The sequence below is a fragment of the Scyliorhinus canicula genome, chromosome 12 (genome assembly GCF_902713615.1).
Source record: "Scyliorhinus canicula chromosome 12, sScyCan1.1, whole genome shotgun sequence".
NCBI lineage: Eukaryota > Metazoa > Chordata > Chondrichthyes > Carcharhiniformes > Scyliorhinidae > Scyliorhinus > Scyliorhinus canicula.
The window spans coordinates 103,629,265-103,652,718 of record NC_052157.1 but is presented as its reverse complement, the minus strand read 5'-3'; the positions used below and the strand labels follow the sequence as shown (position 1 = coordinate 103,652,718).

At 46.6% G+C, this 23,454-nt stretch overlaps 1 protein-coding gene across 3 annotated transcripts in view; it reads left to right on the top strand.

The window, feature by feature from the left end:
• Nucleotides 1–23,454, top strand: part of zzef1 (zinc finger, ZZ-type with EF hand domain 1) — a 371,817-nt gene that overhangs the window by 91,154 nt on the left and 257,209 nt on the right. For all 3 annotated transcript variants that reach the window (XM_038813628.1, XM_038813629.1, XM_038813630.1), the window contains exons 14-18: nt 5,842–5,942; nt 17,442–17,623; nt 18,578–18,711; nt 19,031–19,101; nt 21,376–21,490. In XM_038813628.1, the coding sequence (XP_038669556.1) occupies nt 5,842–5,942; nt 17,442–17,623; nt 18,578–18,711; nt 19,031–19,101; nt 21,376–21,490 (603 nt within the window). The remainder of the gene's footprint in view (nt 1–5,841; nt 5,943–17,441; nt 17,624–18,577; nt 18,712–19,030; nt 19,102–21,375; nt 21,491–23,454) is intronic.

Below are 23,454 nucleotides of genomic sequence, written 5' to 3'. Positions count from 1 at the left end.
GTCCAAAAAAATATTTTTATTGATTTTTTATGACAAGTAAGTCTAATCATCAAACAGTTCAATTGTACAGTTGCACTAATCATAACTGAAGTTATAAATAATTCACACCCTTTTACCAAACATATGTTGGCAAAAGAAAAAGCGAGCAAAAGAAAAAAAATACAGCAAAAGAGATAAGTGATCTCTTAACATTGCAGTGACCAGCGTAGTGTGGATATGGTGCGAACTGCCCCCTTTGTAGCCTGAGGCGGTGGAACCTAGCGAGCACCGCACCCCAGGACGGAGTGAGACCAGAGATGAGCTCTGGTACGCAGGTTATGCCCTTTGTATGGCAGTTTTGTTGTGCTGTCTTTGAAAACGCTGGTGAATTGTTTCCAAGTGTGGTGGAACCCTTCCTCTGATCCCCTGATGGCGCATTTATCCTTTCGAGTTTGAGAAACTTTGCTAGGTCAGATAGCCAGTCTGAGGCCTAGGGTGAGATAGAGATAGAGAAATACAGCACAGAACAGGCCCTTCGGCCCACGATGTTGCGCCGAACTTTTGTCCTAGGTTAATCATAGAATTTTGGACAATTTGTCATGGCCAATCCACCCAACCTGCACATCTTTGGACTGTGGGAGGAAACCGGAGTACCCGGAGGAAACCCACGCAGTCACGGGGAGGATGTGCAGACTCCACACAGACAGTGACCCAAGTCGAAATCGAACTTGGGACCCTGGAGCTGTGTAGCAATTGTGCTATCCACAATGCTACCGTGCTGCCCTTAAGAAGTTAACCTACACTCCCTTATTCTACCCTAATCCAAGTACCTATCCAATAGCTGTTTGAAGGTCCATAAATCTTCCGACTCAACTACTACCACAGGCAGTGCATTCCATGCCCCCACTACTCTCTGGGTAAAGAACCTACCTCTGACATCCCCTCTATATCTTCCACCATTTATCTTAAATTTATGTCCCCTTGTAATGGTGTGTTCCACCCGGGGAAAAAGTCTCTGACTATCTACTCTATCTATTCCCCTGATCATCTTATAAACCTCTATCAAGTCGCCCCTCATCCTTCTCCGTTCCAATGAGAAAAGGCCCAGCACCCTCAATCTTTCCTCGTATGACCTACTCTCCATTCCAGGCAACATCCTGGTAGTGACACTGCCGATCTCGCTGGAGTCTCTGCCAGGCAATCAGGGAGGTGAATGCCAGGGCTCTGGGTGCTCTAATACCCCGAAGACCGCCACTAACGGGCATGGCTCCATCTTCACCCCAACCACTCTGGATATTGCGTCAAAGAGGCCCAGAACCCGATGGGTTTGAGGCAGGACCAGAATATCTGCATGTGGTTGGCTCCACCCTCCCCTGGCACAGCTCGTATTTATTCTCCACCACTTCTGGGAAGAACACGCAGATCCATGTCCTGGTTAGGTGTTCCCCGTGCACCACCTTTAGTTGCGTTGGGCTGAGCTCTGTTCATGAGGAAGTGGAGTTCACCCTATGCAGAGCTCCGAGCCAGAGCCCTCCCCATATCTCCATGTCCAGTTAAACCCCCCCCCCCCCCACACACACACACACATCTCTCTGTGAAGTAACATTGCTAACCGCTGTGCTACCATGCCACCCCAGTGTCCAGAGGAGATCCCTAGCAAATCCGGCGCTTGCAGTCTGTCTAATAGGATGTGTCTGGGTATCTGGTAGAACGCGTGGCCTCCTGGCGGAGGAAGTTGGAGCTTCTCAGTTAAGCTCCCCCAGGATCGCTCCTCTGCCGTCCATGTACATGTCTCTCACCATCAGTACCTTTCCAGCCTCTCGCCATGTTTTGAGGTGCCGCCTATTTTGGCCGGGATAACTTTGTGGCTCCTGCAGATGGGGGCTACAACTGACATATCACCCAGTTTGAAGTGGTGACTGAGCTGATTCCAGGTCCGCAATGTGGATATTACCACTGGGCTCCTCGAATGCTTGGCTGAAGAGAATGAGAGTGAGGCTGTGGTCAGCGCCCAGAGGGATGCCCCGTGGGGGAGGCCTCCTCCATCTGCACCCATTCCCCCTCCGGTTCTTTCTTTTAAAAAAAAAATGTTTTTCTTAAGGCATATATATACATCACACAAAACCAAAAAGGGAACGAACAGGAAATCTCATAACAAATAAATAACCAACACCCCCATGTCCCATCATCCCTGCTGTTGCCCTCCACCCACTCTGCCTCCTTTTTTAATCCCAAGGTACCCCCTCCTGCATGCTGACTGAACTATCCTGGAAGAAATCAATTAACTGTTTCCATCTCCGGGCAAACCCTTCTCCTGACTCTCTCAAGGCGAACTTGAGTTTTTCCAACCAAAGGAATTCCGCGAGGTTGCTCACCGACAACTCCGGGTTCGGTATCCCCAGGTCCCTCAATCCCAACAGGATCTGTCTCCGGGCTACCAGAGCGTTGGTAGCCAAAATGTTGGCCTCTCTCACTCCCCTGGATTCCCGGGTCTTCTGACACACCAAAAATTGCCAATTCTGGACTGGGGACCACCTTCACCCTCAGCGACTCAGAAATCACGGGCGAGGTTCTCCTTTCCCCGGTTTCGAAATCGCGGCAGGCGCCTGTTTAGATGCCGGGTCACAATGCTCCGCCCCCTCCAAATCGGCATCATTGCGACGTGTGCCATGCGCAGTTGCAACAGAATTATCGGGCCCACCCGCGATGCTCCGCCTCCGATGGGCCGAGTTCCCGACGGCGCAGCCCATCTGTGGTCTGAACAGTCATGAACCTGGCATGGTGGCTGCAGAGAGAGCGGGTGTATGGACAGTGTCCAGCACCGCCATACCTTGCCTACAGATGTGTTTCTGGCCGAGGGGCTTCTGCCAGGGCTGGGGGGAGTAGTGGGGGAGTTGACGGGAGGTGGGGTCGGGGTGGACGGGGACCCGGTCCAGCAAAACCGGTGCCATCTATTCGGGCGCGATCGGTGCGAGTGTGGCTGGTGTATAGTGTACACGTGGCTACAACTTGTCAGCACTGCGTGTCCTTCATGGACCCGGCGATTTCCCCCACCATTTTTTGCGTGTTCTACGGGTGTTCCACGTGGCAACGGTGCTAGCCCCTCACCGGTAGCGGAATCGGTGCGGGTGTGGCACCGATTCTTCCGTTGTGGAACTCCTTGGATACTCCGTTGGCGTCAACACTTAGAATACAGGAATGGAGAATCCAGCCCCACGTCACCGAACACTTCCAAAATCCCCCCCGGGACAAACCTGTGATTGCCAGAAATCAGAGCCCAAACCAGAGCCCAAACCCCCTCCGGCCTCAGGGGCTGCTGCCGCTATCCTCACACCCTCCCCTCCAGCTCTTTCAAACACCCCCCACATCTGCTCTGTGTTTGCTGCCCAGTGATAGAACAGGAGGTTCGGCAGAGCCAAGTCCCCATATGTCACCCTCTTTGTAGGATAGTTTTCTGTATCTTCGGGTTCTTTCCAGCCAGACGAAGGCCATGATCAGGTTATCCACCCTGGTGAAGGAGAATTTGGGGATGGAGATCGGGAGTCATCTGAATAGGAAGAGGAACCTCGGCAGCATGTTCATTTAAAAAAAATGTTATTTTAAAATTTTTTCCAATTAAGGCGCAAATTAGCGGTACCAGTCCACCTACCCTGCACATCTTTGGGTTGTGGGGGCAAGACCCACGCACACACATGGAGAATGTGCAAAATGTTCAATTTTATAATAATTTATAATAATCTTTATTGTCACAAATAGGCTTACATTAACACTGCAATTAAGTCACTGTGAAAAGCCCCTATTCGCCACATTCCGCCGCCTGTTCGGGTACACAGAGGGAGAATTCAGAATGTCCAAATTACCTAACAGCCTGTCTTTCGGGACTTGTGGGAGGAAACCGGAGCATCCGGAGGAAACCCACGCAGACACTGTGAGAACGTGCAGACTCTGCACAGATAGTGACCTGAGCCGGGAATCGAACCTGGAACCCCGGAGCTGTGAAGCAGCAATGCTACCCACTTTTACCAGGGAGTGCGGGAGTGAGTCCCATATACGTAGGTCACTCCTCACCACCTCCAGCAGGCTGGACAGGTTCCACTTATGGAGCTGTGTCCAGTTGTGAGCTATCTATCCCCAGGTACCTGAACTTGGTTTTTGGGCCAGTTTGAATGGCAGCATCTTCAGCTTTGCTCCTCTCACACAGAAGGTTGATTGAGAGGATTTCGCTCTCGCTCAGGTATAGTTTGTATCCCAAGAAGGATCCAAACTCCTTCAGAATTCCATTATCTTGCCCATGCTGGCTAGGGCCTTCGAGATGTAGAGCAGGTTATCTGCATAGAGTGAAACACTGTGCTCCCTGCCTCCTCTCTGGATGCCCTTTCACCCTTTGCCTCTCTGAGAATGATGGCCAATGGCTTAATTGCCAGTGTGAACAGCAGTGGGGACAAGGGGCAATCCTGCTTCCTGCCTCTGTGCAGCCGGAAATATTCAGAGTAGTGGCGTTCATGCGCATGCTCGCCATGGAAGCGCTGTACAGTAGTTTCACCCATGAGGTGAGCATTGGCCCAAACCTAAACTGTTCAAAGCACCTCCATGAGGTACCTCCATTCTACTCGATAGAAAGCTTTCTTAGTGCCCAGGGAGGCGATCACCTCTGGTGTCCCCTCCCTGGTTGGGGTCATAATCACGTTCAACTGGTGGCTGATGTTCGCCGTTAGCTATTTGCCAGTCTGTTTATGTCTGAAGCCTGTTACTGCCCTTTTCACTGTTTGCTATGTTTCTGAGTTTCATGTTATCTGCAAATGTGAAATTATGCCCTATGTGCCAGAATCTGGGTCTTTCAGAAAGAGCAGTGATCCTAATATTAACCCCTAAGGAACACAAATGTACGTTCTCCTCCAGTGTGAAAAATGAATGTTCACTCCTACTGTGCACTTTCTATCTCTTACCAAAATTTGCATTCACATTGCCAATGCCTCTTTAATCTTGAGGGCTTCAATTTTCCGAACAAGTCAGATTATGCAATTCGTTATCAAATGCCTTTTGAAAGTCTATCGACACACAAAATTAATTAATTCCCTCTGAGAACTCAGTCAAGCTCCAGGGACCGGGTTCAATTCCTGCCTTAGGTGACTATGTGGAGTTTGCACTTTCTCCCCATGTCTGCATGGGTTTCCTTCCGGTGCTCCGGTTTCCTCCCACAGTCCAAAGATGTGGAGGTTAGATGGATTGGCCATGATAAATTGCCCCTTTGTGTCCCAACGACTAGGTGGGGTTACTGGGTTATGGGGATGGGGTGGAGGCGTGGCCTTGTGAAGGGTGCTCTTTCCAAGGGCCAGTGCAAACTCGATGGGCTGAACAGCTTCCTTCTGCACTGTAGGGATTCTGTGCTTCTAAGTTAGTTGGAAGCAATTTGCCTTCAGCAAATCCATCCTGATTAGGACTGTATATAATTTTTGTTCGAACAGTATTATAACATCATAAGCTCCAGGCAAGTTCACCTCCAAGCCACTCAACATCCTGACTTGGAACTATATCCTCATTCCTTCACAGTCGCTGGCTCAAAATCCTGGAACTTTTTCTCAAATAGCACAATGCGTGTTCCTACACCACATGGACTGTAGCAGTTTAAGTAGGCAGTTCATCACCACCCACTCAAAGGCATTTGAGGGTGGGCAATAAATATTAGCCTAGTCAGCAATGCTCACACCCATGAATTAAATTTAAGAAATGCCTGCCTAGCAAAGACCTCACTGAACCTTTCACATAATGGAACATAATTGGCATTCAGTATGGTCTGTATTGTTTTTCGGTTGTGTTGCCCGCTGATTTGATGGTTAATTGTTGCACTTTATTTATCTGTAGGCAGAATTGAGAGAGCGGAGGTTAAAACAGAAACCATACCTGGACTTTTCAGATCTTAACCTGCAACTCTTCTGGAACTTCTATGAAAAATTCAGACAAAAGTAAGCCAACAATTTTCCCCCTCCCTCTCATTTCAACTTCTCCTGGTGGAGAAATTCAAGTTGGAGTAGAATCTTTAGATGATTGTTCTGGCACCTGGACCTCACATTCCTCATTGTGACCTGAAACAGGGACTTATGGAAAGCTAGGGGCGAAGGAGATGAGTCAAAGCTGGGGTACCAACAGAAAGAGAGAGTAAAGACTTGCATGATCTCAGGACATCGCAAAGTGCTTTATACCAATGAAATACTTTTGAAGTGTAGTCACTGTGGAGCAATGCAATGGTATGTCTTATGTCCACCTTTGAGAGCCTTAGTTTGAGGTTTTAACTAAAGGACAGTATCTCTGATAATGCAGCCCACCAAAAGTACAGCATGGGGACATCAGCCTTGATTTTGGATTCTAGAGTGGGACTTGAACCCACAGCTTCTGACTCGGGTGAGAGTGCTACCATTGAACCACAACCTCCGCAGCAGAGCCCAGTTCTGTTGGTGTGCGTGGAACTGTATCTGAAGGTCTTCCTGTTTAATAGCCGAGTTGCACTGAGACAAAATGTACTCACTTCAACCTAGAATTGAACCTGGGACTTATCCCGACGCAGTATGCTTTATTCCAAAGAGTCTAATCCAGCACACTGAAAACCAAGACAATGGAACTCAAAGCACATAAAGCCCTTCTGCTAAAAATGTTCTTATTTCTTTGAGACTTGGGGCATTTTTTAATTAAGGGATTAGTTTGCTGTGCTGATTATTTTAAATATTTTAAGTTTGGGAATGTTGATAATCGAGCTTTTGGTAAAATCATTTGCAGAAGTTGAAAGTTGTCTTTCAGAAGGGAAGAATTAATATTCAGTTTACCTCCCTTTGTCTGTGGGTTTCCACCGGGTGCTTTGGCTTCCTCCCACTGTCCAAAGGTATGCAGGTAAGATGGATTGGCCATGATTAATTGTCCCTTGGTGTCCAAAGGGTTAGGTGAGGTTACTCGGTTGCGAGGCTAGGGTGGGGGCCTAACCCTAGGTGGGATGCCATTTCAAGACTGCAGATGCAGACTCGATGGGACAAATGGCCTCCTTTCTGTACTGTAGGAATTCTATGTTTCCATGAGAAGTGAGAAGTTCACTTTAGTAGGAAAAACAGAAAGGCAAAGCATTTCTTAAATGGTGAGAGATTGGGAAATGGTGATATCCAAAGGGTCCTGGGTGTCCTTGTTCGTGAATCATGAAGAGCTAGCATGTAAGTGCAGCAAGCATTTTGGAAAACAAATCATATGATGGTCTCCATCACAAAAGGATTTATGTACCCAGAAGAACTGTGATGAATATACAAAATTAGTATTGTATTGTATATTTGTTGCAGTAAGATTTTTTAAAAGTCTGAGTTATGATAGATATTTGTTGCAGTGTTATTAAAGAACACAGGTTCAGGTATCCAGACTTTGTGTCTGCTAAAGCTGCAATTAAGCGGTCATAAAAGGTGAGGTCATTATTAATTTTAACCATTTACCTGTTTACAGAGAGGTGCCTAATGGAACATTGTTATGATTGCTGGAGATTCCCCGGAAATAGATAATTTGAGGGATTATATGTAGTCCTAGCTAAACAGGTGATCGAGCATCATTACATAGAACATAGAACAATACAGCACAGAACAGGCCCTTCGGCCCTCAATGTTGTGCCGAGCCATGATCACCCTACTCAAACCCACGTATCCACCCCATACCCGTAACCCAACAACCCCCCCCTTAACCTTACTTTTTTTATTAGGACACTACGGGCAATTTAGCATGGCCAATCCACCTAACCCGCACATCTTTGGACTGTGGGAGGAAACCGGAGCACCCGGAGGAAACCCACGCACACAGGGGGAGGACGTGCAGACTCCACACAGACAGTGACCCAGCCAGGAATCGAACATTGTGGGATACAGATGATGTAATTAATGGGATGAACCAGGTCTGCTGTAGTTTTGCAGCCTGGTGGAAGTTTTTAAGTCAAACAGCAGTTTTTTTCAGAATGCTGTCAGATTGAGCAGCAGAGTTTGCCAAGACAGAAGGATTTTCAGGTTATTTACAGGGTCTCTTTCCAAAGGTCTGCACAGATAAGCAAGTAAACCTGTTCTGTTAACATTTATAAGTGGCATTTGAGCTGTTTGCTTAATTGAAGTTAGTAGCAGGTATGGATAGTAAATATGTTTTTCCTTGTGTTTCAGAACTAACAGTTTAACTGATAATTGTAAAGTTATTTTCTTTAAGAATGTGGTTAATTCTATATTTAAATTAAAATTTGTTGTAACATAAAAGGTACCTATTTATCAGAATCATCACTCTGGGGTGAAGAATCCTTTCCTCACAGTTTTTACAAATTAAAAGCAAAGTGGGGTTCTTGTCTGGTATCCGAACAAATGTTGGGGTTTGGTCCGGGATTTTAACACGGGGGAAGTGGCGGAGAAGTAGATGATCAGCCATGATCTGATAGAATGTGAAAGCAGGATCGATGGACTGAATGGCCTAATCCTCCTATGTTCCTATCTGCCAGGCTATGAATTGTGGGCGCATATTTCACTACTGTATGGTGTAACTTATTGGTACTTAACTTGGATACAGGAAAGACGGGTGCAGCAACTACATCCTTGTGGGCTGCAAATTGCCTAAATAACTGTCAAGTGGAAAGTTGTAAAGATCTATAATTTCACGAAGGGTTCACTGTTCTCGGTGACTTCAAAACATCTCTCAAGTGGAACCAAATACCTTGAAAGTTGTATTTTGAAATGCAAATTGAACCATGTTGAATTCAAGAGTAACAAAGAGAGGGTATGAGAAGAGACTAGCAGCTAACGTAAAAGGGAATCCAAATGTCTTCTGCGGCATACAAATAGTAAAAGGGTCATAAAATGGGCCTAAGTGGATTTATGCATGGAGGCAAAGAGCATGGCAAAGATACTAGCTGACTACTTTGCATTAAGGAAGAAGTCCCAAATCATAGTGAAAAAGGCGGTGGTTGTGATCTTGCGTGGGCTGCAAATTGATAAAGAGGAAGTATTAGATAGACTGGCTGAACTTAAAATTAATAAGTCACCAGGACTGGATGATGTGCATTTGAGGACGCAGAGGGGTGTGCAGGTTAGGTGAATTGACCATGCTAAAAGTGCCCCTTAGTATCTAAAAAGGTTACTTCCGCTTGTGACCATGGAGTAATTGGTCACGTAAAGGGCTGTTCCTATTATAAAGTACAGAAAAGAGCTCTTTTTACCCAGATCTGGGTGGAATTTTGATGAAAAGGCGTAGGTGAATGTTAGAGGAGTAGTTTACCCCTGGAATGGTATGTCTTCTGATCACTGGACTCGGCAGAAAACAGTGAGAGGTTCGGCTGGAAAGTTGAAACAGTCTTGTGCTTCACAGATAGTCTCTTCCAGCATGCAGGCAAGGGAGGGCAAGCTGTAAGGCCCCAGATACAGGAACTGATGACTTTTATCAAGGAGGAATTCCATAAACAGAGGAAAGAAATGCATGAGGATCATGCAAAGTCCATTGCAGAAGCTGTGGCACCCCTGAAGAGTAGTTTGGAGCAGATGGAGAGATGTTTGGAGGTGCAGGGGTCACAGATTCGGGAGATTAAAGGAGTGACCTCTGACTACAGCGATCGTGTGGTGGCTCTGGAGGTGGAGGTGGGGCTCCTTGTAAAATGCTGAGGGCAAATATGGAGGAGCAGGAGAATGCCTCGAGAAGGCAGAACCTAAGAATAGTGGGCCTGCCTGAAGGATTGGAAGGTGTGAGTGCCACGAGGTACGTCTTGAGGATGCTGGAGGGGCTGATAGCAGAAGGAGTGCTAGGTAAGGCACCTGAAGTGGGCCGAGTGCATAGGTCTCTGAGGCAAAAGCCTAGAGCTGGGGAGCCGCTGCAGGTGGTGATCGTGAGACTCCAGAAATTTGTGGAGAAAGAGAAAATTCTACGGTGGGCTAGGGAGAAGTGAAGCTGCAACTGGGAGGGAAATAACGTCCGTATTTACCAGGACATCGGAGCCGAGTTGGCAAAACGCCGGGCGGGTTTCAACAAAGCCACGGCGGTGCTGTACCGGCGGCAGATCAGTTTTGGGGTGCTCTACCCGGCGATACTATGGGGGATGTTCGGAGGCCGGGACTATTATTTCGAGACCCCAGAAGCGGCCGAAGACTTCATTAAGGAGCATAAACTGGGGAAGAACTGAGTAGATAATGCTTGGGAATCGGGATGCTGGCACTAAGTAATGGTCGGGAGCATGTGTGAAGTGGGTGTAGGAATTGGGGGATTTTCGCCTTTTTTTTGCGGGGGGGGGGGGGGGGGGGGGGGGGGTTCTGTTCAATGTTGAGATTGTAAGGAGATGTAGGGGTGAAAGGTTTATGTGGGGATGGACGTTCCCATCCCCCCCTCTCCTGTTTTATGGGACTGTTTGTGTTTAACATCTGTTTGTTTGCTTTTGGAGAAGGCTACCTGGAGTTCAGGAGAAGCCCTTGTGTGGGTGGGGGAGGGGAAGGCCTGCAGGAGGCCGCCTTCTGTGAACATTGAACATAGAACACTACAGCGCAGTACAGGCCTTTCAGCCCTCGATGTTGCGCTGACCTGTGAAATCACTCTAAAGCCCATCTACACTATTCCCTTATCATCCATATGTCTATCCAATGATCATTTAAATGCCCTTAATGTTGGCGAGTCAACTACTGTTGCAGGCAGGGAATTCCACGCCCTTACTACTCTCTGAGTAAAGAAACTACCTCTGACATCTGTCCTATATCTATCTCCCCTCAATTTAAAGCTATGTCCCCTCGTGCTAGACATCACCAGCCAATGGAAAAGGCTCTCACTGTCCACCCTATCTAATCCTCTGATCATCTTGTATGTCTCAATTAAGTCACCTCTTAACCTTCTTCTCTCTAACGAAAACAGCTCAAGTCCCTCGGCCTTCCCTCATAAGATCGTCCCTCCATACCCGGCAACATCCTGGTAAATCTCTGCACCCTTTCCAATGCTTCCACATCCTTCCTATAATGCGGCGACCAGAACTGCACGCAATACTCCAAATGCGGCCGCACCAGAGGTTTGTACAGCTGCAACATGACCTCATGGCTCCGAAACTCAATGCCTCTACCAACAACAGCTAACACACCGTACGCCTTCTTAACAACCCTATCAACCTGGGTGTCAACTTTCAGGGATCCATGTACATGGACACCGAGATCTCTCTGCTCATCCACACTACCAAGAACCTTACCATTAGCCTAGTACTCTGTCTTCCTGTTATTCCTTCCAAAATGAATCACCTCACACTTTTCTGCATTAAACTCCATTTGCCACCCCTCAGCCCAGCTCTGCTGCTTGTCTATGTCCCTCTGTAACTCGCAACATCCTTCCATACTGTCCACAACTCCACCGACTTTAGTGTCATCTGGATCTTAAGAGGTGGGATACACTGCACTTAACGTTGGTGGGGAGGGTCCAAGTGGTGAAAATGAATATTCTGCCGAGGTTCTTGTTTATCCTTCAGGCTCTCCCGACCTTTATACCAGAGGCCTTTTTTCGGAAAGTGGACACAATCATCTCTGACTTTGTTTGGGAGGGGAAGGCGCTGAGGGTGGGGAGGACCCTGCTACAGAGGCAGCAGGTGGGGTTGGCGTTGCTAAACTTGCTTCATTATTATTGGGCGGCGAATGTGGACAAGATGCGGCGATGGTGGGAAGGAGAAAGGGTAGAGTGGATTAGGATGGAGGAGGAATCATGTAAGGGGTCTAGTTTGAGGGCTATGGTGACGGCAGCATTGCCAATGGCTCCGCGTAGGTATCCAGGGAGCCCAATGGTACAGTCGACAGTGAAGATATGGAATCAGCTGAGGAGGCATTTTAGGGTGGAAGTGATGTTGCTAACGCAGCTGTGCGAGAATCATGGGTTTGAGCTGGGGGGGAGGGGGGAGGGGGGGGGATGGATGGGGATGGATAGTGTATAGTATATACAGGAGGTGGAGGGAAGTGGTGCTGTCAAGGTGAGGGATTTGCATTTGGAGGCAGGGTTCACCAGTCTGGAGGAGCTAAGAGAGAGGGTAGAGCTGCCGAGGGGTAGTGAGTTCAGGTATCTACAGGTTCGGGACTTTGCATGAAATGTCTGGAAGGGATTCTCTAGAGTGCCGGGATACACCCTGCTGGAGTGACTGCTGCTTCCGGATGTGGAAGGGCAGGGAAGAATTGGGGATATATATAAGTGGCTGGGGGAGCAGGGAGACGAGCAGGTGGTGAAGATCAAGGAGAAATGGGAAGCGGAGTTGGGAATGGAGATCAATTGGGGAGTATGGAGTGAGGCACTGTGAAGGGTAAACGGGACCTCCTCTTGTGCAAAGATGAGCCTGATACAGTTTAAGATGGTGCACAGGTTGCATATGACTCGGGCGAGAATGAGTGGGTTCTTTCAGAGGTAGCAGATGTGTGTGAGAGGTGTGGGCGGGGGCCAGTGAATCATGCGCACATGTTTTGGGGTTGTGAAAAATTGGGAAGATTCTGGGCGGGAGTGTTCGCTGTCTTAGCCAGGATAGTGGAGGAAGGAGTGGACCCGGACCCTTTGGTGGCGATATTTAGGGTTTCAGAGAAGCCGGAGCTCATGGAGAGGAGCAAGGCCGATGTCTTGGCCTTCGCCTCTCTGATTGCACGGCGACGAATTTTGCTAGATTAGCGGCCGGCATTGCCACCCGGGGGTAGCAGCATGGTTGGGTGACTGGTATGAATTCCTGCGGTTAGAGAAGACAAAGTATGAGTTAAGGGGCTCAGCAGGGGAGTTTGAGAAAAGGTGGGGGATGTTTGTGACCGTGTTTGTCGCAGGGAGCTGTTCGTTCCCGGGGTGTTTATTGCTGTAACCTACTTTGATACAAGTTTGAATAAAATGCGTTTAAAAAAAAAAAAGAATAGTATCTAAAAAGGTTAGGTGGGGTAACTGGGTTATGGGGATAGGGTGGGGGTGTGGGCCTATGTAGGCCGCTCTTACAGAGGAACGATGCAGACTCAATGGGCCTGATAGCCTCCTTCTGCACAGTAGGGTTTCTTCGGTTCTATAAGTGAGAGGTTTGGTAGGAAGAACAAGGAGAGCCAGTGTAAAACAAAGGGAGCAATTCTAAAGAGGGTGCTGGAGCAGAGGGAGCTGGGGATAAACATGCGCAAATCATTGAAGGTGGCCAAACAGGTTGAAAAAGTGGTTCATAAAGCATATAGGATACTTATAAAATAGAGGTGTAGAATGCAAAAGTGAGCAAGTTATAACAAATACTTCTGAAAAGAACTGATTTTGGCCTCACCTGGAGAATTACGTCCAGTTCCGGCCATCACATTTTAGGAAAGATGCGAAGTCACAGAGCAGGCACAGAATGGTTCCGGGAATAAGGAATCAGTTATGTAGATGGGTTGAGGAAGCTGTGGCTATTCCCCTTGGAGAAGAAAAGATTAAGGGGAGATTTTATGGAGGTGTTCAAAATCAAGAGGGATCTGGACTCCCATTGGCAGAAGGGACTAGGTCCCGAGAACAACGATTTAAGGTGATCGGCAAAGGAACAAACAACATGAGGAAAACCTTTTTTTTTTACACGGCGAGAGGTTAGGGTGCTTGAGAATATGGTGGAGGCAGTTTTAATTGTAGCTTTCAAGAGGGCCTTGGACAATAATCAGCAGAGAAACAGATTGGAGGGCAGCAGGAAACGGGAGGGGAACTGGCACTAGAACTAGCTGGAATAAAATCAGAAAATGTTGGGAAGACTCAGCAGCAGCTTGTGTGGAGAGGGAAAACAGAGTTAATGTTTGGAATCCGTATGACTTCTTCAGAGCCAGGAATTGCTTTTTGCAGAGAACAGGTATGGGCAGAGTGGGTGGAATGGCCTCCTTGCGGTGCTGCAACTAGTCAATGCAAACAAATAGTATTGCTTCTTAATTTCAGTTTCTAAGTCGGCATGACTGGCGCTCTGCTCCTGGCTCTTACTTCAACGCTTTGGCCAGACTGCCTGATCTCTGCTTAGACGCGGGTGGCACCAGCAACACAATCAGACTTGTTGCTATGGTGATGAACAAAAATTAAGCCAACACACCAGGTTAGACAAATTGCAGAAACCACAGTTAAGATAGCTTTGCAGACTTTCAGTTTTGGAACTGTTAACTGAATGTCTTCAGCTTCTGGGAAGTTGTGTGTATGAAAGTTTGTTTGACAGGGTCATTTGAAAGGCAATAATGTCTTGTAATTTGACAAATGTAAGTGAGGAGAGCATAATTTCAGATCAATAATTCAATAGATATCATTGGGTAGGGCGCATGTTTGTTGGACTTAAGTGTGTGGATTACTCCTAACTATACCCTAGCTGTCAATTTGAAATGGAACTGGTTCTGACTGTTTCCCCTATGAAAGAGAAGGGGGGTGTAATACAGGTCTCAAAGTTAATGATGGTTTGGTAGTTTAGGTGACTAAAACAAGGAGCCTTACATATAAGATAGTTACTAATAAATGAAATAGGGATTCAGGAAAAATCTCCTTACGGAGAGTGATTAGGTGTTGAATTCCCTCCACAAGGAGCAGTTGAGGCAAACAGTATCAATTTATTTAAGGAAAAGCTGGATAACTATGCGAGAAAAAGGAATGGCAGGATTCTGCTGATTGTTTATGAGAGGTTGTGTGGAGTGTAAGCACGCAAGCAGTTAGGCTGAGTGGCTTGTTTCTTCATTTTACATTCAACAACAACAGCGTAGACTTATACAGGTATCATCATTAAAATAAGCTGTAATAGTACGTTTTGGATTTTGCACTATTTGTAAATTACCCGATTGGCACTGCCACCGTTTTAGTTTTAGCGTGGTTCCTGCACATGCTCAGTCTTTTGGTTAAAAAAATTACCACTTTGCTCGCTGCTTTCCTGCCTGCCCACTTCACTACACCACTCACCTAACCCCTCACTCCCTCCCATTTGCTGCCCCTCTCGCCACTTTTCTCTTCCACTCCCCTCGCTGCTTCCTACTTGTCCACAGTGAGGAATTGGGAGAGGGGCGGTGTGGAGCAGGGAGCTGCAGGAGATTACAGAGATAGGAAGGACAAAGCCATTGGGAAATATGAAAACAAAGATGATCATTTTAAGACCAAGACATCGTTTCAACCGGAGCCACTGTAGGTCAGTGAGCACAGAGGTAATCGGTAGACAGGACTTGCTGTGAGTTAAGACCACTCAAATTTATGGAGGGTAGAATGTGAGAGACCAGCCAGACATGTGTGGGAATAGTCATGTTTAATGGTGACGAAGAACTGAATGAGTGTTTCAGCAGTAGATGAACCGAGACAGGGGTGAAGCCAAGTGATAATTCACTGTAAATTACATAAAGGTCTGATTAGAAAATTGCATTCAGTTCAGGTCGTTACACTTTAGGAAAATGAGAGGGTTCTTGAGAGGGTGCGGAGGTGATTTACCAAAATGGCTCCTGAAATGAGAATTACAAGGTTAGGTTGGAGAAGCCGGAGATTTTCTCCTTGGAGTAAAGGAGGTTGAGGGGAGATTTGAAAGATGTTTAAATAAGGTATACAAAGAAAAACTGTTCCCATTTGCTGATGGTACGAGAACCGGAAGACACAGATTTAAGGTTTTGACAAGCAATACAGGATGTGAGGAAGAACTGATTAATGCAGCAAGTAATAATGCTGGTTTAGCTCACTGGGCTAAATCGCTGGCTTTTAAAGCAGACCAAGCAGGCCAGCAGGACGGTTCGATTCCCGTACCAACCTCCCCGGACAGGCGCCGGAAAGTGGCGACTAGAGGCTTTTCACAGTAACTTCATTGAAGCCTACTCGTGACAATAAGCGATTTTCATTTTTCATTTTTTCATAATGACTTGGAATTCGTTAATTTATAAGAGTGTTGGAAGCAGAGAAGATCACTGATTTCAAAAGGTAATTGGATGCGCACATTAGGGAAATAAACTTGCAGGATCATGTGAGTAGAGTGCGAAAATGGGACGAACAGAAAGCCATCATAGACTCAAAGGGCAGAAAGGTCTCATACTATGCTGTTATGACTCAATGGGCGAGATTCTCCGCAAATGCGGAGAATCGTAAAGGCTGTCGTGGGACAGGCAGTGACCCACGGCAGCCTTCACGCCCACTTCCGGGGCCGATTTCCCCCCCCCCCCCCGCCCGGGCGGGGATAGGAGCGCGGCCCCGTGCGTCACGGCGGCCCGGCCTCGACGAAGGTCGTCAAGGCTGCACATCAAGCGTCACGCCGGCTGACGCGGCCGATGACGTCAACCGCGCATGCACAGGTTGGACAACTCCAACCCGCGCATACGCAGTTGGCGTCTTTTCCCTCACCCGCCCCGCAAGACGTGGCGGCTTGATCTTGCGGGGCGGCGGAGGGAAAAGAGTGCGTCCGTTACGGATGCGCGGCCCGTGATCGGTGGGCACCGATCGCGGGCCTATGCCCCCGTTGGCACGGCCGTGGTACTGCCGTGCCAGTCGGGCCCCCAGATGCCCCAAACGGCCATCTGGCGCCCGTTTCACGACGGCAGCGAGCAGGTGTGTTTGCTGCCGTGTTGAAACGGGCATGAAGGCCCGGCTGCTCGGCCCATCGGCCTCGGAGAATCGGCGAGCGGCGATTCGTGGCGTGGGTCGGGCGTGTGGGGGAGAATAGCGGGAGGGCGTGAAAAATGTCGGGAGGCCCTCCCGCTATTCTCCCACCCGGCGTGGGGGGCGGAGAATCGCGCCCAATGCCTTAGATTTTGTGGTCAGTGGCAAAGTGGAGACGTATGTTGTTGACTGTGTATAAAAAAACCTAATGCCTACTATTTCCATAGGCGACAGTGGGAATTTACTCCCAGTCTGCAGTTTGGATCCATTAGCGAGGGAGGCCTAGTGGTGCGGTGCAGTCCTGGAAAAGTCATGTCCCCTCTGATATCACAAGCTGAAGACATGCTCTTTGAGGTATGTCTTCAGCTCAGTGATGGTCTCTGAATTAATGGCCCACCTGCAGACCCTTGGTTAAGTGTTTTTTTTAAAACAACTTTCCCTGTTTTATTGGATGTAGAGTTAATTGTAGATCCCTGTTGGCTTCCACTCCCTGATTTCATCCCTGTCACTCTTTTGACATCAGTGGGAAGGTAGAGCCGGGGTCGAGAGCAGTCAGGCCTTTGGCACGGAGACGTAGGGTTGGGTGGGTGTGGAACGGAGCCGGGTTTAGGAGTGTTTTCACACACCTGTTGGTTTAAACGACTGTGCTCCACAGACGCTACGCCTATTAGGAACAGCCCAAAATAAATAACCAAATACAGCCGTAACGACAGTCCAGTTAGCCCATGTTTTCACTTTGATAGGTCCTGGCAGTTAATGGGATCCCTGGACGTTGCCATGCTGTTGTGGCCCTCAGTAAACATTAGTTTTCTTGAAAGTGTGCCTGCGGGTCAACTTTCAAGCCAGCAGTCTTTGTTGAGGAAAGAGTAAAATGGGAAATATAACTTTCATTTTTTTGTGTCTTGCAGTCGAGAACTCGAGTGCCTCCAAGCACAGACAATTTTGTTACAACTGCTTCAGAATTGCTTGGTGTTACTGTCTGGATCTCCTCAACCTGCAAAAGCACAAGACACAGAACAACCGAACACTGAGAGAAAGCATCCTATTGATAGGGAATCTGCTCGGGATCTCTATGTCTACCTTTGTAAAGGTAATGCGTGGGACAGATATACTTACATTAGCTGTTCGAGTTTTGTGTATGTCTTAGTTGGTTTTAAAATAAGAATTTTGGTATGTCTAAGCAGGTGATTGTTAGTGCTGTATTTTCAGAGTTATAGAATAGAATCCCTACAGTGCAGAAGGAGGCCATTCAGCCCATCGAGGGAGCACCCCACCCACGCCTCCGCCCTTCCTCCGTAACCTCACCTAATTTTTTTTGGACGCTAAGGGGCAATTTAATTTGGCCAATTCACTTAACCTGCACATCTTTGAAGTGTGGGAGGAAACTGGAGCACCCGGAGGAAACTCACACAGTCATGGTGGCACAGTGGTTAGCACTGCTGCATCACAGCGTCAGGGACTCGGGTACAATTGGATACAACTGTGTGGAGTTTGTACGTTCTCCCCGTGTCTGCGTGGGTTTCCTTCGGAAGCTCCAGTTTTCTTCCACATTCCAAAGATGGAGGGTGTAGGTGGATTGGCCATGCTGAAATTGTCCCTTCTTGTCCAAGGATGTGCAGGTTAGGTTATAGGGTTGCAGGAATAGAGCAGGGTGGGGTGGGTGGACAAGGGTGGAGTGCTCACTTGAAGGGTTGGAGCAGACTTGATGGGCCGAATGGCCTCCTCCTGCACTATAGTAGTGATTCTATTCTATCCACATGGGGGAATGTACAAACTCCACACAGTCACCCAAGGTCGGAATTGAACACAGGTTCCTGGCGTTGTAAGGCAGCAGTGCTCTTCACTGTACCATGGTGCTGCCCCTCTGTACATACCTGTTGGGGATGTGAGAACAAATGATTTTCAGTCTGTATAACGTATTTGTTCACATTGTAGTGCTCTGTAGTGTACACGGTGGAGACATTGATGTCCCAGTATTGAGCACTACGGCTGTAGCATTAATCTTAATTCATGCACCTCTGAATATCATCTTTTTTCTAAGTAGTAGTGGATGACGCAGAATATGACACTGTTTCCGGAACAATGCTGAGGAAGGAAGCTGTAAATACCATTCTTAGTGGAGCGGCCATCTTTTTTCCTGATGTACAGACCCGCCGTGATCAGCTTTTTAAAATGATGGTAAGGTTCAGCATAACATGCAGGCATGGTTTTCTCTCTCTTTTCTTCCCCCATTAAGGGCCAGTTTAGCGTGGCCAATCCACCTACCCTGTATATCTTTGGGTTGTGGGGGTGAGACCTACGCAGGCACTGGGAGAATGTGCAAACTCCACACGGACGGTGACCCGGGCTGGGATCGAACCCGAGTCCTTGGCGTCGTGAGGCAACAGAGCTAACCACTGTGCCACCCGTGGTTTTTTATTCTTGATTAATGTGCAACCTGCGCATTGTATTGTACGTCCCCCCCAGGTCTCCCAACTTATATTCTTTTACTTTTCAGGAAACGATCACTGAACCGTTTCAACCACAATCTGCTACAATTACGTTCCAGTCCCTGTGTCATTATTTCAGGTGAGTCCAAAGTGCATGAGGTTTTTTATAGAAAAAAAAATGGATGGGGATTAGAAAGAAAAAATAAATTGCATTTGTCTTGTTTCTTTCATGTCTTTTGGATGTTCCAAAGTGTTTTATTGAGTACGTTTGAAGTGTAGCCACTGTGTAATGAAGAAAAACACAGCAGGCAGCTTGCACACAGCAAGATCCCACAAATAGAAATGAGATAAAATGGCCAGACCTTCTGTTAAGTATTGGCCAGGACACCAAGGGAACTTCCCTACTCTTCAGCTGGTGCCAGGGGATCTTTTACACCGGGACAGCAGACTGGTCTTATTCTCATCTAAATGTTGGCACCTTTAACATTGCAGTACAACAATGGAGGCCTGTTAGCTCAGTCGGCAAGACAGCTGGTTCATGATGCAGAATGACGCCAACAGCAGGGGTTCAATTCCCATACCGGCTGAGGTTATTCTCAACCTTGTCCCTTGCCTGAGGTGTGGTGATCCTCCGGTTAAATCGCCACCAGTCAGCTCATTGGGGAGTATGGCGACTTTACTGCAATGGAGTATCAGCCCAGGTTATGTGCTTAAGTCTCGAGAGTGGGGCATGAACCCAGGAGCTCTGACTTAAAGGCATGAATCCTACCACTATGCCAAAGCTGTCTGTGCAAAGTATGTAGAGGACGAAAAGTAACAATTCTGTTTTGTCTATTAATAAAGGTATATTAATGGATCTACAGGTAAGTGAAAATAACACTTGTTTGTATTTATGTAAAGTTATAATACAGAATGAAATTGATGTCACAAAATAAATTGTGCGTTTGCATTCACAGTTCCTAGATGCATAGAGATTTGAGTTGTGTTAATGCTATTCATCCACCGAGGGAAAGAGAGTCTGGGGTATTTTACTCCTCAGAAAATTACTATTTCCTATTGGAAGGCCAGAACCCACACTGAACTCACTTGTGATGTGGGGAAGCTGAAAAAGGGAACTGTAGGTTGATGGTAACTGGAGGAAATGTTATCTATAAAAGGACAAATTCAATAGCAATGTGCTGAATCTCAGGATGAGCTTCAGCAAATTGCCTCTTGCTTATTTGACTAACAGCTCTCTTACTTTCTGCAATATTAACAAATTGAATGTTTGCAAAATCAGTTCAAAAGGTATCCATTTATTGAACATAAATTGTGGGCAGCCTCTTTATCAAAGTCTCTTTGCCAGGCTCTCTCATCCACCACCATCCCTGCTCAAACTGTAGAGGGTGCCATTCCTTGATCGCCAAATCACCCCATGACCTCTCCCAAACTCTGCCAGCAATTTCACTTCCCTCAGGATCATTTAAAACCGTTGAATTTTATTGCCACTCTCCCTCTGCCCCTCTAAGATGTTCCACCTGTTGCTGCACCCAGCAACCCCATATCCTCAGTCATCCTCATCTTCACTGTAAGTCCTCTACTTCGTCGTGGTGTTATGTCTTTTCCTGTCATGTGGGCGGATCTGCTAAAATGAACTGGTGTAACTGAGCAACCAGCTATTGGTTAGTTAATATAATGCTCCCATCCTTACAGGAGCCGCGTATCTTCCAACTCGCCTTGTGCAATGCCATGTCGGAGAGCTAATTAATCTAAAATAAAACTTTCAGACATTTGTTACAAATGTATTTCCATCTGTGAATGTATCCATAAAGAACTTTTATTGAGCTCTTCCATGGCCACTACTGTTAAGTTTCCTTTTGGCCTGCTTCCGTTTTGAAAATGGAACAACGCTCATTCTGTCTGATGCAATGCTTTTTGGGATTGTTCGTAATAAAACCTTCATGTTCAGTTTATTTAAAAATAAAATTCAGAAACCACATTGTGATTTAATGTTCTTAAGGGACAGAGTGTTCTGACTGATACATTAGAGTTGGCCTGTATTGTGTAACTGTGGCTCGAGAATTCTCTCCCCTCTGTCCGCCCACATGGAAAATATATCAGTGTTCTGGTGGGATCCATCCAGGGATGCTATTATTTCCCATTTTTTTCTTTTACACAATTTATCAGTAATGCTCGTCAGTAGAAAGATGCTTTGGCAGCCTGTATGAGTTAGTAGGTCAGAAGAGTCCTTTGACCAAAGGGATAAGAAGCAGCAAAAGCTACTTTTCGCTGTGGACCCCAAATGTGTTGTGTTTCTTTCACTCTTTTAGGTGTCCTATACAGTATTTTGTGATGCTCATTTGTATATTATATTCATAGATTTAAAATTATTTTCAATTGTTTTGATGTAACTTGTTATCGTTTTCTGGCATAGCAATCAAGACCCAAGTGGGCTGCTTCAGTTGCCGCCGAACGGAGTTCCTGCAGAGTTTGACATTAACCCAGTCATGATGGTCATGGATACTTTGCTGTTAGTAGCAACACGAGAGGTAAGAGGCTTGTTGGCTCTGCTAGAGGGAGAGAATCAATTAAGGTTTTGCTGGTTTTGTGCACTTAGACCTAATGAAGTATTTTGGGGATAGGCTAGTAATTTTAATTACTATCTTTAAATACTAATTATTTTATTTATTATCACTCCTTCACGAAATTTATATTGACCTGTAACAAGCCTTATTAGTCAAGATTAAGTAAAATTGGAATAGAGCAATTAGTACACTTGCTTTTACTTATTTGTGTAATTTATAACCTCCATGATCTTTACTATCCTTCTTCTCCTTCCCACCCTACCAAAAAATACAAATTGTTGATTCTGTTAGTTATATCATGCTTAATTACTAACGGAACTGAAAGAATCCCTTCATGATGGGAATCTGTGACCTTGCATGTACTCGTGGGATATTTTCTGCTCGATCACCTATATTGGCTCCTTGGTCGGCAGCATTTTGATTTTAAAAAAAGTTCATTCTTGTTTTCAAATTCTGCCCCATGACCATGGCCCTCTCTACCTCTGTAACTTCATCCAGCCTCACAACTCTTTGAGATGTCTGCACTTCCACAATTCTGGCCTCTTTCCCATCCTTGATTTTCATTGCTCAATTGGCAGCTATGTCTTCAGCTACGAATAACGAGCAGAAGTAGGCCATTCGCCCTTGAGCCTGCTGCAACATTCAACAAGATCATGGTTGGGCAGCAGGGTGGTCAGTGGTTAGCATTGCTGCCTTGTGGCGTCGAGGACCCGGGTTCAATTCCGGCCCCAGGCCACTGTGAAGTTTGCACGTTCTCCCCGTGTCAGCATGGGTCTCACCCCCACAACCTAAAGATGTACAGGTTTGGTGGATTGGCCACACTAATTTGGCCCTTAATTGGAAAAAAAGAATTGGGTACTGTAAATTATAAAAAGACCATGGCTAATTTGTTTGTGTTTCAAGTTCCACGTTCCCATCTACCTTTGACTCCCTTGCCTAACAATAATCTATCTACGTCTTAAAGATATTCACTGACCCCACATCCATTGCCTTCTGAGACAGTGTTCCAAAATTGCGCAACTCTGAGAAAGATTTCTCCTCATCTCTGTCTTAAAAGGGTGATCCCTAATTTTAAAACAGTGCCCCCTAGTTCTGGATTCATCCACAAGAGGAAACATCCTTTCCACTTCCACCTTGCCGAGGCAGTTCAGGATCTTGTATACTTCAATCAAGTCACCCTTAACTCTTCTAAACTACAGTGGAAATAAGCCCAGTCTGTGCAAACTTTCCTCATAAGACAATCTGCTCATTCCAGCTATCATTCTAGTAAAGCTCCTCTGAACTACCTCAAATCTATTTTCATCTTTCCTTAAATACGGAGGCCAAACTTGTGCAGACTATGCAGTCTCACCAAGGCTCTGTATAATTGAAGCATAACATCCTGACTTTTATTCCTCTTGTAATAAAATATATCATTCTGTTAGCCTTCTTAATTACTTGCTGTACCTGAATAATAATGTTTTGTGACTCATGCACTAGAACACCTAGATCCCTCTGCACCTCAGAATTCTGTAGTTGCTCACCATTTAAGAACTGTTTCTTCACAGCGGCAAGGTCCCAGGTTCGATTCCTGGTTTGGGTTACTGTCCATGCGGAGTCTGCATGTTCACCCTGTGTCTGCGTGGGTTTCCTCCGGGTGCTTTGGTTTCCTCCCACAAAGTCCCGAAAGATGTTCTGTTAGATAATTTGGACATTCTGCATTCTCCCTCTGTGTACCCGAACAGGCGCCCGAGTGTGGCGACTAGGGTATTGTCACAGTAACTTTATTGCATTGTTGATGTAAGCCTAGTTGTGACACTAATAAAGATTATTATTAACAAAAACAGAAAATACTGGACGATCTCAGCAGGCCTGGCAGCATTTGTGGAGAGAGAAGGGAGCTAACGTATTGAGTCTGGATGACTCTTTGCCTAAGTTAGAGAGAACTG